The 17,456-nt window shown below is 43.4% G+C and overlaps 1 protein-coding gene across 3 annotated transcripts in view; it reads right to left on the reverse strand.

The window, feature by feature from the left end:
• Positions 1–1,504: 1,504 nt before the first annotated feature.
• Positions 1,505–17,456, reverse strand: part of LOC147420336 (uncharacterized) — a 131,182-nt gene continuing 115,230 nt past the window's right edge. For 2 of the 3 annotated variants that reach the window (XM_086503866.1, XM_086503865.1), the window contains 13 exons: positions 12,567–13,039; positions 5,955–6,091; positions 5,681–5,871; positions 5,425–5,602; positions 4,739–4,972; positions 4,488–4,604; positions 4,269–4,378; positions 3,693–4,176; positions 3,308–3,619; positions 3,091–3,192; positions 2,931–2,993; positions 2,135–2,201; positions 1,505–2,057 (listed from right to left, as the gene is read on the reverse strand). In XM_086503866.1, the coding sequence (XP_086359992.1) occupies positions 1,789–2,057; positions 2,135–2,201; positions 2,931–2,993; positions 3,091–3,192; positions 3,308–3,619; positions 3,693–4,176; positions 4,269–4,378; positions 4,488–4,604; positions 4,739–4,972; positions 5,425–5,602; positions 5,681–5,871; positions 5,955–6,091; positions 12,567–12,975 (2,673 nt within the window). In that variant the 5' untranslated portion in view covers positions 12,976–13,039 and the 3' untranslated portion in view covers positions 1,505–1,788. The remainder of the gene's footprint in view (positions 2,058–2,134; positions 2,202–2,930; positions 2,994–3,090; positions 3,193–3,307; positions 3,620–3,692; positions 4,177–4,268; positions 4,379–4,487; positions 4,605–4,738; positions 4,973–5,424; positions 5,603–5,680; positions 5,872–5,954; positions 6,092–12,566; positions 13,040–17,456) is intronic. The other variant, XM_086503867.1, reaches the window with a different exon arrangement.

The following is a 17,456-nucleotide window of genomic DNA, read 5'->3' on the forward strand; positions in this document are numbered from 1 at the left end:
CATCATTCAATCATATTTATAAAAGGTTAGTAGGGGGGTACCAATTGGGGAAAAAAATAAAATTATCCCTATTAGGTGAAAAGGGAACAGTGAAAGATGAGAGGGAAAATGGAAGGGTAAGAGACTTTCTTCTTTAATCCCTCTCTCTCTCTCTCGTCGTCGTCGTCGCGAACCCTAGCCTAACAGACCCCACACCCTCTGTGCAAGCTCGCCCTCAATCCATCATTGAAAATCAGCTGTGCCCTCAATCTCCCTTGCAAGCTGTGGCCGGAAGATGACCTGACCACCTCCTCTCTCCCCCCAGCTCGCTTACCTGCGCTCACGTACCCCTTTCCAAGCCCCGTCACAAGCTGCAGGGCGGGAGCCAAGGAGCCGATAAACTTTCAGGCATACCAATTCTAATGCTCTTCGTCGCACCCAAAATGATGTAGACATTCAAACCTTGCTCCAACAAGCAGTCACACAAAACTTTGAAGATTTGATTCAGACTTCGGAAAGGCAAAAATGGAAATCATAATGTCTTCCTCCGGCACCCCCCGATCCCATGCAAGAGCTTCCTCGCCATGGTTGCCACACCCAATGTTCTTTTTTTTTTTGGGGGGGGGGGCGGCGGGGATGAACTTTTAATGTTGTAGGAGCAAGACTTTAAAAATCTCAAGACCTTGCGCATGTGCACGCACGCTTGCGCGAGAGAGAGAGAGAGAGAGAGAGAGAGAGAGAATTCTTTAAAGTTGTAGGAAGAATACCAAGAGACCTCAAAGACCTACAGCTTTGAACTAATGACCTTGTGTGTGTGTGTGTGTGTGTGTGTGTGAGAGAGAGAGAGAGAGAGAGAGAGAGAGAGAGAGAGAGAGGGGAAAATTTTAAGCATAGACCTCACAAATTTATCCCAAGAGAGAGATTGCCAAGTCACAAAATAGTTGACAAAAGCAGGCCTAGCAATTCCTAGGATATTGGAGTCCACAAGACATCTACCTGTCCATAAGTGTACATGCAGGAGTGCAGGTGCCGTTCTCATGTCAGCTTCTTGGATGTTTCAGGAGCTACTGGGAGCCCTCTCCATCTTTCCTTCTCATTAGGAACTCTTTCCCTTCTTTAGGACAGGCTAAAGAGTGGGAGAGAGAGAGAGAGAGAGAGAGAGAGAGAGAGAGAGAGAGAGAGCAGTGGCATGGACATCGAGTAAATCGTGATGCGACACACATGCGCGTACACATAGAGAGAGAGAGAGAGAGGAGTTTTAACCATAGTTACAAGGAATGGCCATTTTCAGGTCTCCGATTTCCCGTTCCCATTTCAACTTCCCATTCCGAATCTCCGTTCCATGTTTCAGACGTGAGTATATGTAACAGGGAATGGCAAATGCCATGCCCAACGCCGTTCCCTGTTCCCTATTCCAATTTCCCATTCCGGATAACTATGATTTTAACGTCGTAGGAACAATCCACACACACACACAGAGAGAGAGAGAGAGAGAGAGAGAGAGAGAGAGAGAGAGAGAGAGAGAGCCGCCACCAATAATAAGGCTTACAAAGTCATGCCAAGTATCTCTAGCTATTCAAGAACCTTCAATTCAAGGAATAGAACAATTCCATGTGAAAACTATCTTTATTCTATAAAGAGTCCTCAAATAAATGAAACGCACTCCAAATATGGTGAAATCTTCTTTACACACCCCACCTTGGATATACATATGGCACACACATCTGTCTTTTATTGTTCGGGGAAAGCCCTCTTTACCTATATCATAACATAGAAAAAATTATCGATTTTCACTAAAGCAGAGACCAATCACATACTAGTGGTATTTGAGATTCCTCCTACCCTCATCACCGAAACATTAGCAATGGTTCCGCCCGGGGCACCAGGGGGTGTCAATGTTTGAGACATTATCCCCCCCACGACACCTTGCGGAGGTTGCATTGTGGGTAAAGCATTCGAGCCTGGTGACGACTGCCCCGGGCTCGGAAATTGAGGCATTTGTAATGGTGGAAGATAATGCTGTTGCCCTGCAATATAAGGCGGTGCCATACACATTTGCATCTCTTGCATCCCAGCACCTGGCAACAGAGATGCGCACGGTTAGTAATTCTGCAGGAAAACGGATGGACTATTCCGCTTGAACAAGGACAAGTACCACGTTGATTTGTCTGATGTTGTTGCGGAGGTGCGGAGTTTGGCTGTGGTGGTGGCATTGGAAGACCCTGCAATTTCAGAACCTTGAGTCAGACCAGATTTAGAAATTTGACAAACCTCTTAGCAAAGCATATCAGACTATTGCATAATTTTCCCTCCTTTGACACGCAAACGATACTCATCGACTCCATAAAAGCTCTTCACATTCACGCTAAATGTCACAATTGAGTTTCTCTTCAACGATGGCCCGTATGCACAACTAAACAAGCCAAAAACGTTCACAGGTGAGCACACTCACATAGAGATTAAAACGCAGATTAAGCACTCAAACCACAAACATAGACTTACTAATTACACGAGAGCGCAAGGCGAAACCTTGATATGAGATTTTAGATGCAAGAAGGGGGAAAAAGAGAGGATCTTAATCTGCAGGACTAATTTGACCAAGAGAAAAAATAATCATCTGAATTCACACGTAAGGCAACCGTATATGCTTCATTTCACATTGCCATTCACTACTGAAAGCACGCATAATGTTTCATCTGCTCCATGGATAAACTTCTCTTTCCAGCTGATGCGCAATGCTCTTTTCAACATAGAGCTTGCAACTTCAAGGTTTTGTGCAGGTTCAGCAAGATGTGTGTAAAGGGTCAAATGCTTTACCCAAAACGCAACCCACATGTTACATACAACTTACCTGTGAAGGGTCAGATTTGGTTCAAGTCTCTCAGACAAAACATCGCAGATCTTTCCACATACAAAGCACCATATTAATAAGTCATTTTAAACTGACTTACTTGTGGAAAAGGCTGATAATAAACGACTTGCGCAGGCTGACCAAACATCATTTGCTGTGCATACTGGAAAATAAAGATTGAACAAGTTGATGTGTTAAAATGCAAATTAGTGGCAAGCTCAATAAGTTTACAACCATGCAATAAACACATCCCCCCTTACCAGATGACCATTAGGATGCATATATGTTGATGAGGACTGCATGACAGGAGCCTGGGAAGGATATCTGACTGGCTGATGTTGACCATATGAATTGCCCATAGCCTAAAAACACGAACAAGATGGGTTATCCTAGCCCTTGAATTACGTAAGAAAACAGAACCTCAGCCTTTCGGTTGCATAAGTCTAAAGAAAACAGGACACCTTCGACAAAACTTACTGGCTGTTGCAGCTGAGAAGGGACTTTCATTGGAGCTTGCCCGCTTATAAATGCTGGCGGAGGTGGTAAGAAGGGAGGTCCACCTGAGGCTCCAGATACTGCCATGTTGTTATACGGTGTATACTTGGAGGCAGGCTGCCCTACCTGTGGTGTCTGAGGGTTGCTGGGAACACCCAAAGGCACATTTTGCGCTGGAGCGCCTTGAGGTACCATCCCAGGGACATATGATGAAGCTTGAACAATCGGGGAAGGAGGCCTAAGAGGGGTAAAATTTGGTGTAAAAGACTTTGCATTCGGATTCAACTTGAATTCCTGAGAAGAACATAGGTAAGAACAAGGACATTTGGCAGTTTACCTGTAAATGATAAACATTGATGATAATTACCTTAGCATGTGGATTTAAAGAAGACTTCTTGGTAGAGCTGGCACTAGAAGAGATCTCAGAAGACGGAGACGAAGGCACTGTTGTTGATGGGGTAGAATGCAGGGGTGAGGCAGGTAAGTCAAGACTGGGTGATGATGTGGCAGCGGTGGATGGTAGCTCTGATTGCACACGTAAACCCCCCTCAACCCTCATACAATCAGCCCCTTTATTTAGAGGTACTAAATGATTCTGAGGTGCTGAAGAATCAGATCCACTCAACATGCTTGTAGGGTTGTTGATAATGTTTGGAAGAGGTAAAGCGGATGCAGGAGGAGCGCATGCACCTGCTATTTTAAGAACAGTGCCTGTTGTGGCAGCTCCGTGCTGTCTAACCACTGCCAGATCTTTTAAGCTTTTGCTAAAGGACTTCAGCTCATTTACTTGGTCTTCACGATGCTGCTTGCCGTGTTTTGCCTTCTCTTGTTGCTTAAACTCATTAAATTCTCTGCCAGCCAAGCAAACTTGCCTTCACGTGGCTCTTTCAAAATGAAATGATGCTAAACATTGCTATAGCGGTGGTGTCAACAGTAGAAATACCTGTAAACATCTTCAGTAACATGTGGACTGCCAGGATCAAGATTAAGAGCCTGTAAGCTTGTGGTATCCCCGAGCAATGAAGGCGGCCTCGGTGATGAAAATACCCCAACCTTTTTTGGTGCCCGCAATACAGATTATTACATGAAACCATGAGATTGCCTTTCATAAGGAAACAGGAAAATAAAAGGGTTTAGAAAACCTCCAAATAAGTGAACTTACCCTTAAACTGTGCTTGGTCCAATCCCCAATCACAACATGGGGTGACTTTTCCTTGTGCATTTTGTCCTTACTATCAGGAGCAGCAATACTAGTATTTCCTGAAGCCAAAGTGGTGTCCTGAAGTCCACAAAAACGCCCTTTACAATCGTAAGATATGAGTACAATTGGCGGTAATAGAAAATGCAATTTGGAGCAATTTCTCTGGCTCCAACTATCATCACAAGTCCATATGGTGTAATGCAGGTAATTACCTTTCTAAAACTAGCTGGATTTTTCCCAGATTCACTGTCATTATTCAGGCCTTCAGCCGCAGGCATACCAGTTGCTGTATGGTTTTGATGCTTCCCAAAAGTTTGACCATTGTGAGAGTCAATACCAAAGTCTTCCATTTCCTCACATGCATCTTCACTTGGGCGTAAGACAGATGAGTATCTACTTTCTTCATCCTCGAGTTCTAAGTCCTTAGCTAATCGTCCCCCCCTTTCCTGCAAGACAAGAAAATTACCACCATCGTTCCACCAATGATGAGGCTCAGAAAAAAAGCTCTAAAGATCATCAAGCTAACAACCATCATGGACAACAGTTCAAGAAAATGTGCATCCAATGCACATACACGATCTTTCATTCAGATGTAATAGTTAGAAACTGTCCTAGTGACAGCACTGGAATGGCAATGTGTGTAGATCCTCATTGACTGTTCAGCATGCTCAGATGGGCAACTATTGGTCCCATCTGGTACTGAAAGAAAAAAAATCAAATAAGGCTTGCAAACGACAATGTGGCTAAGCTTGCTTGACATGGAGCATTGTTTATAGTTTAACAGCATCAAAGATTCTAGTAAAAAATTGCTCCTTTTGAGGACATGCAAATTGATGTAACAACAGCCCAAGTATGTTCACAAACTTTCTGGGCTAAGTGATAAAAACAGAAGTATCACCTCCGCCGAATATGACTTTTTTGTACTTTGCTCTTCAATCTCCCGAGCAATACGCCATGCTTCTCTTTCTCTTTCTCGCATTTGAGGACCCTTGTCCAACTTTGTGGTATATAACTCCTCATCAAACGTGCTTTGAACACCAAACAAGGTTCTATTGATCTCGAATTGATCCCAATTCCTAGACACAGACAAGACACAAATAATGGATGAGGCACGGTGTTGTCATAAGTTAAAAGGCTAATGTTCACAGTTCTACCTGTTCCAAGTGTTCTCAAATGTTGATTCTAATTCAAGATCTCTTGAATCATTTATATCAGGAGTCCACGGTTTAAGTTCTCGTTCTAGATCTCCATGTCTACCCTGGGACAACAAAGAATCAGTGACCATCTCTGCTCGGTTCTCACGCAACCGTCCATTTTGTAGTGTCTCTCCGCGTAAAGGAACATCCTGCAATTAAACATAGTCCAGCGTTTAACCCAGAGAAGGCGAAAGAGCTAAGACAATAACAGATTGAGAATGCCAATACCTACCTTAGCAATAATTTGCACAATATCTTTTGCAAAGATTACATACTCTTTGTAAGGCCGCACTGCCAATTCTTTCCCGGGGTCAGCCTTTCCTTTCAAAGCCCCATCTTTTATGAGCCGCACCATCTTTAAAACAATACCTGTTGTAATAAAATAACATGCTCATCAAAGTAGCAGCTTCTCTGTGCGTAAGTTAGCCATTCACACCCACCACTCAAAAACGAGCAATAACAATTTTCATCTATTTTGCAAACAACGATGGGGCCAAGGATCACGACTAGTTATTTTCTAAGAGCATGTTATACATACTAGAAACACTTTCAATGCACGTGTAACATGGCCATGTGCAAGGGTGTCCCAAAGAGTTGGGAGTATTATACTATAGTTCCCTTATATAAGTGGAGAGTAAAAAAAAAAAGATGTTTTAAAATGTATCGTTTGAGCCTTTTGCTCCATTGTTCCAGTTGTTTCAATAACGTGGAGAGTTAAAAGGGATTGGTGGGAATTCTAAATCCGTCTATGGCATTATGTACCAAACTCTCTGAAAGATATAGAGCACTAAGGGCAAGACGTTGGTGGTCCACCATATGTGGCTGCCTTGGCACTATGTAAAGATCAATACCATAATGCTCCCAGGCAACTAATATGTCTTGGAAGGGAGGCTATAGCCTTTGCTCAAGGGGACTTTGAGATTAGAGTCGGAGAGGACTAAAGGGTTGCCATGCCCTTAGATCGGATTTATTTCTTCAAGAGTGGAGTAGCAGCCTCTGCCTTTTGAGTTAAGAGTGTTTGCCCTCATATTAAGGAGCAAAGGTTTTGAGACCATTGAGTTAGGACATTGAAACAGATAACATGAATCCAAGAAGAGCCCAGATTCAACTATGAAGGCAAGTGCAGCTATAGACTCATGGTAGTTGCCCATAAGACGACCCTAGCCCCATACTCAATCTGTAACAATTTCGCATCCACAAGTCTTCATTATAAAGGAAGATAGTCAGATCATGACTAATAATCTCCTCGATAACCCGTAGAAGATTGCATTTAGCAAACACTTGAGTATTGAATTTATAATTTGTGCATAAACTATGCGCTGAAATAACAAATTTCAATTTGAAATGAGGATGCCAAAATCTCGACATTGGTTGCTAGAAGAGATTGCCAATGGATCAGACCCCACCCTTGAAATACTGCAAGCGACCTCGCTTGCATGCCAATAATACATGCGGTATCTCCTAATATCACATATATTCTATGATGGGAATCCAAGATATACATGCTTCCGGAAATGCGTTGGACGATTAAACAATCCCACCAACCTGGCTACGACACATATATCAAGCATAGAAGTCTTCTAGTGTACTCTCGAGCACAAACTTCTCTAGCTAAATTTTGTATGGAAAGAGTAGATACAATTGCTTAACCACTTTGTTAGAGCATCATGAACCATGCTCTTGCCTTGCTCCAAAAAGGCTACATCAAGTCACTCTGGGTTCCATCTGAAAGGCTTCAAGATACAATTGCAATAGCGGAGGTGAATCAACCAATTCAGACTCTTCCATCCATTTGGCATCCAATGATGGATAGTTCTTGAACTTCACCAAATAGCGTCTTGCAACCTTTCCTCTAACGTTTCCTTCTTTATGTGCCAATATCTGTTCAAGAACAAGGATCTCATCCAATTCTTCCTCTTCGGGTTGTTCCTCATCAAGCATATTCTCTGACACATCACCAACAAAGGGTCTTAGAAGGCTGACATGAAAAGCATTATGTATTTTCCAGCCTTCTCGTAGCTTCAACCTGTAAGCTACATCGCTGATCTTTTCCGAGATCTGAAAAGCACCATAATATCGCATACTGAGCTTAGGAAACAAACGTTCCTTGCCTTTCCTTTTCCTTAACCTGGCCTTTTCAAAGCACAAAAGCACCCAATCACCAAGTGAAAATACAAGTTCACGACGGTGACGATCATCAGCTTTCTTTTGCTTAGCCTGAGTCTTCTCAGGAGCAATCTTTATCTTCCAATATGTTTCATCCACATCTTGTACATACTTGTCTGCCTCAAATATCTTGTCCTTAGTCTGCAAAATGGGCGAGACTTTCTTCCCTCCTTCCACTATCTCAAATGGTGCCTTACCTATTGACGTATGCACAGTGTTATTGTGAGCATATCCAACCAATGGGAGATGGTGTTCCCAACACATAACACTTGAGCAGATCCAGGACAGTAGAATTTGCCTCTTCTGACTATCCATCAGTTTGGGGATGAAACGAAGAAGAGAACTTAAGCGTAGTGCCCATATTCTCAAACAATGCCTTCCAGAAAAGGCTAGTCATACGTGGATCCCTGTCACTGGCAATTGACTGAGGCATCCCGTGATATTTAAAGATACATAGGAATGAAATGGGCCTGCTTACTGAACCTACAAATGATAGTCCAAATTCCATCATTGCCTGTTTGTGTCCTTGGAAGATCAAAGATAAAGTCCATCGCTATGCTTTCCCATGGCCTATCAGGGATCGGCAATGGCTGCAACAATCCCGGTTGCTTTTGCCTGTCAACTGACCCTTTGGCAAACTAAGCACGATCTTACAAATGTGTCAACATCTTGACGCAAAGCTGGCCAGTAGAAGAATGCCTCAACCCCTTTCACTGTCGCATCAATTCCACGATGCCCAGCATAAGGTGGAGCATGACTTTCCATCAAAATCTTTGGCTGTAACTGTTTAGTAACGCATAACTTTCCATGCACCATGAGAAAGTCATTCTTCATGATGTTGCCCATCAACAAGCTGGCCATAGATCCTTGCAAAATCTGAATCTTCAGCATATTGTGTCTTCATTTCGTCTAGTTCACGATGGTACGGAATTGACACTGCTTAAATTTGGGGCTTTCATGACAACGCATCAACCACCACGTTATTTTTCCCTTGCACATGCACAATCTGAAAATGGAACATTGACAAGATGTTTGCCCATCGCATGTGCTTCTCAGGCAACTTCGTCTGTGTGAGAAAATATCGCAAGGTTTGATGATCCGTTTGGACAACAAAATCAGCCCCTAGCAAATAGTGTTTCCAACTAGTGAGAGCATGAATTACTGCCAACAATTCTTTCTCATAGACTTGCAAGTTTCTTTGAGTCTTCAAAAGAATTCTGCTCTCATATGCGACTACTCGGCCATTCTGCATTAGAACTGCACCCAAACTATGGCCACACGCATCACACTGAACCACAAAAGGTTTCAAAAAGATCTGGCAAAATGATTACTGGATCTAAAGTCAGCTTCTCTTTTAAGTGTTTGAAGGCTAAAATTTCCTTGGCTATCCACTTGAAAGTAACTAATTTTCCTTGCAGTGCATGGAGTGGAGAAGCAATCTTAGCAAAATTTCGGATGAACCTCCTGTAGTAGGAACATAAGCCTAGAAAGCTTCGAATGTCATGTACGGACTTCAAGTCTGGCCATGACCTAATTGCTTCCACTTTGGCGGGATCCATGCGTACCCCATCCTTTGAAACAATGTGCCCAAGGAAGTGAATCTCTTGCAAAAAGAATTCACTCTTCTTCGCATTAATGAGTAGCCTGTTCTTACGTAACTCATTGAAAGCTCCTGCTGAAACATGTCCATGCAGCAACGCTGTCCTCTTCTTGAAGAGTTGAAGGAACTTTCTCTATGCCATGTGAGGAAGATCCCTCTTCAGGTACTTGGTCTCTCTTCTCTGCCATAACGACAAGCTCTGTGTTGCTTTCACCCACAACAATCCACGCTGCACTTTTTGAAGAAAAAGTGACTATCCTGTCGATGGAACCATATAACCGGCCTGTACAACGTAGAGGGCGGTACTATTTCAATTACCTGTTAACTTTACATAGAGCACTGAGAAGGAAAGAGAACACAGATGCGTCCAACGACTAGAATGTCACTGCGCACACGAGATCGACACCCTGTAGGCCCCAAAGATTGGCGCCCCTTCCGGTATTTCTTTATTCGATTTAAGGTAGACGATCTGACCACTTAATACAAGCTTGGGCTGAAAACGCACGTTTCCGACCTGATTTCGGTAGCATAACAACGCAAAAACCCTGTAGGTCAAAAGTACCTGTCTAGGGCGGATTCCCTTGCTATCTAGAAGCTTTCTAGTGAGTTGTCACAGAGATTCAACATGCTGTAATTCTCTATTTTTCACTGCCGGGTGCCCAAAAGCTTGTACACGCATCCCAAGGCTCTCACGAGACTCCCCTATGTTCCCTTGCAGTTTAGGTGCAAAACCCTAAACCTGCAGAAAAACACAGCAGGTTGTAATTCCCTGTTTCAGATCGTTTTTAGCGGAGAGAATACGCCTATGCGTGTCCCAAGGGCTCCCGCACGCAATTGGAGAGTTCGCTTGTGAATTGGACGAGTTTTCACACGAGAAACTCGCAATCTTTCACGATGGAACTATGCGCATCTGTGGGGGATTAGCAATTAGCTAATCCAGTTCCTATTCAGAAGGTTCTTGCCTTGGCAAACACGCATAACCCCCAGAATTGTACATATTCATCTGAGTAGCCCAACTAGTGGGGCATTACCATATGTGCCAAAGGGGAGAAAGAGATGCACGAGAGAAAGTCATCACCCTACATGAGACAGAGGAGAAGGCAAGCTTTCCATTAAAGCTATAGACCTGCACCCACTACTCACACACACACTGTAGGTCACTTAGTGAGCAAAAACCCAGCCTCAACTCATAAATGGGCGCCCCTCTGGGATGAGAGCTGCAGGTTGTTCTCGTACTACCAAGTGTCCAGTTTGTCCCTTTGAGTTAATTCCCTAGTTCCCATTGACTTATAAAGTTGTAGGTGACTTTCCGAGTGGCCCAGACTTCATTTAGCGCACAGGCTTCCATACTCATCAGAATTCAGTGCTAATTGGCCCAACCAGTCCCAGACTGACCGACCAAGACTCCCGATGTGAGAAACCTATTCGGCCGCAGCCGTTTCACACTGGCCATGCAATGTCCACTTGCGCCTTTTCAAGGATTCCGCAGAAAACAAGTAAAAATAAAAATAATTTACAGAAGGCAACAGGAAAAATACCTCCCGGTGACAAAGACCTAAAAATTGCAATTTCCTATAACTATCAAAAAATAGACTTGCTGCTCATTGGTCTTAGCATTGAAATCATAAAACCACAAAGAGTTCTCATGTATGGTGACTTTTTCTTTAGCAAGGTGAAATGAGATATACAAGTTAGAATTACACATTCGAAACCACATATGCCATGTCATCCCATCTCTTCATACTAACTAGAGAATAGGGTGCAAATCCGATTCTCTAGCTAGAGGATTACACATTCGAAACCACCTATGCCATGTCATCTCATCTCTTCATACTAACTAGAGAATAGGGTGCAAATCCTCTTTATAGTACTCCAACACCCCCAAAGCCCTCATTGCCCAAAAGCCAACCTCATCTCCCTCCTACAAAAGTAGACTCCCATCTGTAACCCAACTTTTAAGCAACGTCCAATTTGATGGTTGATGTCTCTGTAAAAGTGTGGAGGCCGTTGGTTGTGGATTGACCACCACTCACTTGGGGCAGCTCCTAACCCTTTGCCCCATTGTAGCTGTGTTTTCAGCACTTTCCCTTGATGTCCTGTTGCAAGGACCCTTATTTTTGTTGTGGGCTCCCTTTCAGCCTGCCATCCTACACAGTAGAGAGAGGCCACATGTTTGCAATTTAGCCATTCTCACTTAGGGTTCACCGGAATCGTTTACCACTCTGTTCACCTCTTGTGATCCTTCAGCAATCATGCATTAGTCTCACATTTATCATTGATTTGATTTGCGTTCCATGATTCTCATCAGATGGCAAGATTGTCATACGGGGAGACAAGGCTTGTGAGACAAGATACAGATCGCAGTTCACATTATGACCCTGAAAATGGGCAAAGTGATCAATCCAGGGTACTTTGAGGAGCCCAACCTCCTCTCAGCAGATCCTGGCTCCAGAAAGCAATAATGAGAAGCTTACTTCACTAAAGTTAACAGCCCACCCCACTTCCTATCCAATACGTAGCTTGGCACAGTAGAAGTATAGATAGAACGAGAGAGGATTCATGAGAGCTGCAACAGCAAGAATGGGATCGTAAGAAGGCAGGTCACAACACACATTCAAGGGTAAGAATCAACATACAACCAAGCCACAAAAGGCATCGGTTAACAAGCAAGAAAGTTGCACAATAACATGCCGAAACCCTCATTTAAGACAATGCACATGCATCTTTGATGACATTGCAATTGAACCATTCTCCCTCCTGGATTTGGTCTGGATCTGTGAGCATTGACTAGGGTCTAAAAGGTTTTTGTGAACTTTAAGGGTGGAATTGAACAGTTCTTTTCCAACCATTAAGGCAAAAAAACAACCAACACTATAAATAAAATACAACTGAATCTATTACCTAGGATCTCAGTTCATTTACATGCCAGTCAAATGATAGCTGCCAATATAAGAATTTTGCTCCAACAGATAATGCAGCAAACTTGAATAAAAGCGAGTACACACAACAACAGAATGATAGATAAAATGAAAAAGATGCTTCCTTGGACTTGAAAAAGCAATGGCAGTAGAGACAAACCGTGATTTTTTTCAGCATTTGCTGTGTGAAAGACCCCTGAATAGATGGAGCCACATTTCACCTGAACTTCAACAGGCTGGCCAATCAAGCATGCTGTCAACTGAAGAAGGTGCTGATTCCAAGGCACTTGACTTCCTCCTCTACTTTCAGTAGATGTGGTAACTTCAGCCTTATCTTTAGAAAAACTACCAGCTTGGTTGACAGAAATATTAGAGCTCGCATGGTTGGCATGCTGGTGTCCAACACCTTCTGTACGACCATGATTGCTTGATCCAGACCTAGATGACCGATTATATTCTTTTCGGAAAGTGTCTGAGCAGTTGCCAAGATCTTGATCTCCTCTACGCCGATTCACTCCATTCGCTACAATAGTTTTCTGTTGAACCTGAGGTTGACTCATGTTAAGCATACACCACCAAATTGCTGGAAGTGTCCCAAATACTAGCTTCCGAACTATATTGGTCAGAGAGTTCCTGCACAAAACCAGTTGGGAAAGCGTCATCAAATGGGAAAATTGACGAGTTTTAAAAACATCACAACAGTACAAATTGTGAAAACCAAAACCTAACGAACCTAAAAGAAGACTGTATGACATCAGATCAAGGAAATGTGACCACACAACCTTTGCTTGGAGAGCAATGCCTTCCTTCAAGAAGCTACATAATGACACATGGACTTGCCTTCATGGCCTTGCAACATTGTTTCACAGTTCTAAATAGATGTTGTGATAGCAGAGAGAGAGAGAGAGAGAGAGAGAGAGAGAGAGAGAGAGAGAGAGAGAGAGAGAGAGAGAGAGAGAGAGAGAGAGAGAGAGAGAGAGAGAGAGAGAGAGAGAGAGAGAGAAATGAAATGAAATGTTATATTAAACGTCTTCAAAAGGCCAGAATGACCTATGAGACCAAACTGATACAAAAGTGGTGAATCTGTTACAATGTCTGGGTACCTTAGTACTAAAGTACTAAGTGTGAAAAGTGTGAAAGAGTGAAAATAAATGTGAAAAACTAAATACAAAGTAGTAAATAGACTTCTTAGGAGCATTCTAGGTGTCTGGCTAGAATGCTTCTAAACCTTTGTTGTAGTCTCCTCCGATGGAGTGTGCTTCTGCATCTTGGTTGTGGTCGACTCGATTTCCTAAGCTCAGTCGCTCTGTCAATTAGGGTGCCTTTGGTATGAATATTGGTACTCCTTTGTGCTGGCTGTTGGCCTCTTGTTTCTCCGTCCACTCCTGCTTCTCTCGATCCGAAGAAATCTGTGATCTGCCTCTGAGGCTGTAGTGCTCTTTGTCTTCTCATTAGATTATCCCTGTGCCGATGTAGTTCCAATAGGTACAAGCCTAAGCATCTTTGATCTTGGTATTGCATGATTCTATCTAGAGGTCCAAAGCCTTCTTTAAAGAGGCAATGAAAACACCCCGGTATCTCATAGTATACTGTGCAATGGCATATATAGTGTAATTCTGTCTCCGGTTCCATCCCGCACAACTTGCAAATTCTGCTCTCAGGTGGGATTCCCCTAAATTTGTCAAATTCAATTTCCAACTGGTGTGAGGATGTGCGAATCTGACCAATAGCACATCTCAAACCATGAGACAGGTGGGTATCCATGTAACTCCGGCGAATCACAAATCCATCTTCACATAGTTGTAGGAAGTTTTCTTTGTATTCGGCCATCTTCGTGCCTAGTTCTTGTGTAGGGTCTACCCATGTCCTTTTAGTATCCAACTGTATAAGATCCTGTCGGATGATTTTATTAATCTCTGTTCGTGTAATTGCCAGTGATGGAGCCTCAAGAGAGTATTGGAAGGGGGGTAATCTTTCCATACTCAACCCATGTCTCTGAAACCACGAGGACAGTTGCGCATACCAGCATGATGTATCCCCTTTCATTGCTAATTGCCGAGAGGATTCGAGGGCCAGTTTAGTATATCGGCAATTATTTGTATCCCACAAACCATGTATAAAGGACACTGATCTGGTAAGAGCTTCGATTTCTAACGGAGGGGCTGCTAGTTCCGCTCGGGTAATCGCGTGTGGTACGGAGGCCTTGGCTCTAATCATTCGGGAAATCATAGATACCAGAGGTCTCTCCATTGACTTCCAATTATCCTCATCCACAGATGGTCCCCAAATCTGGACCCCGTAAAGCATAGCCGAAGCCACCACAGTATCAAAGAGCCAAAGTTTTGTTCGTGGTTCCTGAAACTGCACTTGTGAACACATCCTCTCCAACCCTCCCAAGGCCGCAGAGGCTCTGGATAATCTAGCATCCGCTGCTTTCTTAAGAGTAAACTTCGGTCCTGCAAATACCACCCCAAGGTATGTGTATGCATCTGTGTACTCTACTGTATCCTGGCCATATGTAAAGGTGCCGATCTCCTAACCCACTGCGGTGTGGTGTTAAACACCATAACTTTGGTTTTACCCAAGTTTACCGACAGTCCACTATCCTCCGCAAATTTATTTAATGCATTTAGTTGCCTCTGCATTCCATCTGGTGATTCTGCTATCAATACAATATCATCTGCATAGAACAACAAAGGGATCCATGACCCTGCAAGTTGAGCCCCTCTGTCACCCTCTCTATCAATGTAATCTGATACCTCATCTATGTACATACCAAATAAAGTAGGGGACAGTGGGCATCCCTGCTTTACTCCAACAGTGGAATGAACAATGTCAGAATCCCCTTCTGGAGTACGTACATACCCCATTACTGACCCGTATAAAGCCATGATCCCCCATATAATCTCTTTGGGGACTGCTAACTCTTGCATCCTGCGCATCAATTTGGCCCTTGGTACTGTATCAAAAGCTTTCCCAAATCCACAAAGCAACAATACATCCTTCTCCCGTTTGCTCTTCCTTCCTCAATAATGGCTCTGAGCTTAAGAATATGATCTAAAGTGGAATAACCCCTTTTGAATCCAGCTTGTCCTGTTGCTCTTATGCCCTCATTCTCCGCCCATCTACTCAATTTTTGTTCAAGAACGGATGCGTAAAATCGGGTCAAAGTGTGACCTACCATAATGGTACGGTAGTTCCCGGGTATCATAGGATCCCCTGACTTGAAAATAGGAACGATAGTAGATAATTTCCAAGATTCAGGTAATCCTTCACACATGACCCGATTAAACAGACGAGCAAGGACTTCTGAAAGTAGATCCCTGGCATGGATCAGATGTTCTGCTACTAAACCATCATGATCATATGCTCTTCTTGTCTTCATCTTATCAATGGCTTTTTCCACCATTTCCGTAGTAAAGAAAGTACTAGTAGTAGGGCATGGCTCTAGCGGATCTGGTAATGGAGGCTGTTCAGATACCATATATAATGATGTTACATATTGACCCCAGATCTCAGGAGAAGTAATCGTCGGAGGCGGTGAGTGCTCTCGAAATAAGCGCCATGCTTCATGTGAGTCCTGACTCAAGAAGAGCTGATATAAATCCTTCTCCAGTTTGGCTAAAAATGCTCTTTTCTTGCGACGTACTATACGCCGAAGAGCAATCCGAGACTACTTATATGTGATGATCCCAAGTGTAAGCTCTTTTTGGACCTAGGTTCTCGTCTCTCTGAAAAGTGAAAAGTGTGAAGGTAAATGTGAAAAACTAAATACAAAGTATTGAATAAACTTCTTAGGAGCATTCTGGGTGTCTGGCTAGAATGCTTCTAATCCTTTGTTGTAGTCTCCTCCGGTGAAGTGTGCTTCTGATTCTTGGTCGTGGTCGTCTCGATTTCCTAAGCTCAATCGCTCTGTCAATTAGGGTGCCTTTGGTATGAATGTGGGTACTCCTTTGTGTTGGCTGTTGGCCTCTTGCTTCCCCTTCCACTCCTACTTCTCTCAATCCGAAGAAATCTGTGATCTGTGTCACAAAGTGATGACGTGGCGGACATCAAAAACCCTAATTTCTGCCAGAAACCCTAAAATTCCTGCAAACCCTAATTTTTGCCAGAAACCCTAAATTCCGAAAATCGCGGAGGCGGATTATTAAAATAAAAAAATAAAAAATTTTTGGAAAATGATGAGCGACGCGAATTTTGCTTTTGCTTTTTGTTTATTAAAAAAAAAGAGAAAAGACGCTCTAAGAGAGAGAGAGAACTGATGCTTTTGATTTTAAAAGCTTTTGGGGCTCTGCTTTTGGGCATCCCTTGTAACCTTTAAATTAGTGGTGAGGGCCTCACTTCTCAGAGCATCTGGACGCAGAGTCTGAGAGTGAAACCCTAACCGCTCTCTTGTACTTTGATGATTGATTAATACAAAAAGAAATACCGAAAGGGGCGCCAGTCTTTGGGGCCAATATCTCTAGGCACGGAACTCCGCCGGGCCAGTGCAAATCTATTGTGATATGTGAATTGTTTTGAAGTGGTTATTTGGTGCTGTCGCGGTTGATTCTTGACTTGGAGTGTCCAAGTTTGTTACAGTGGTATCAGAGCACGGCCGATTTCTCTTCTATGGGAAATCCGATCCCCGAATTTTTTTTCTGCGGCACCTATGGCTTCAGGCAATGATTAGTCGACTCCCTCTGCATCTGGAGATGCGGGCTGGGATCACAACGAAGATTCAGACAGAGAGTATGGCCCGCCTCGGCCTACTCAGGCGGAGCAAAGAGAGATGGAGCGTCGTCGATTGATTGGCGATGCAACAAAGATGATGCTCAATTTTGCCAAGGACCCGAAGATGGCAAAATATATGAACCAGACCTCTTTGGAAGAGGTACAGATGGAGTGGCAGAGAACCACAACACCACTCCCAAAACCCGCTCTCAAGAAACCTTCTGCCTCCAAGAAATATACGGAGAAGGAACTGGAGAATGTGGTTGATGCACGGATTGCTCAGCTTTTTGACACGCAAAAGAAAGCCAAAAAGCACGGCAAAAAGCAGAAGAAAGGC

Source organism: Adiantum capillus-veneris, chromosome 28 (assembly GCF_014529385.1).
Source record: "Adiantum capillus-veneris isolate H3 chromosome 28, ASM1452938v2, whole genome shotgun sequence".
Lineage (NCBI taxonomy): Eukaryota > Viridiplantae > Streptophyta > Polypodiopsida > Polypodiales > Pteridaceae > Adiantum > Adiantum capillus-veneris.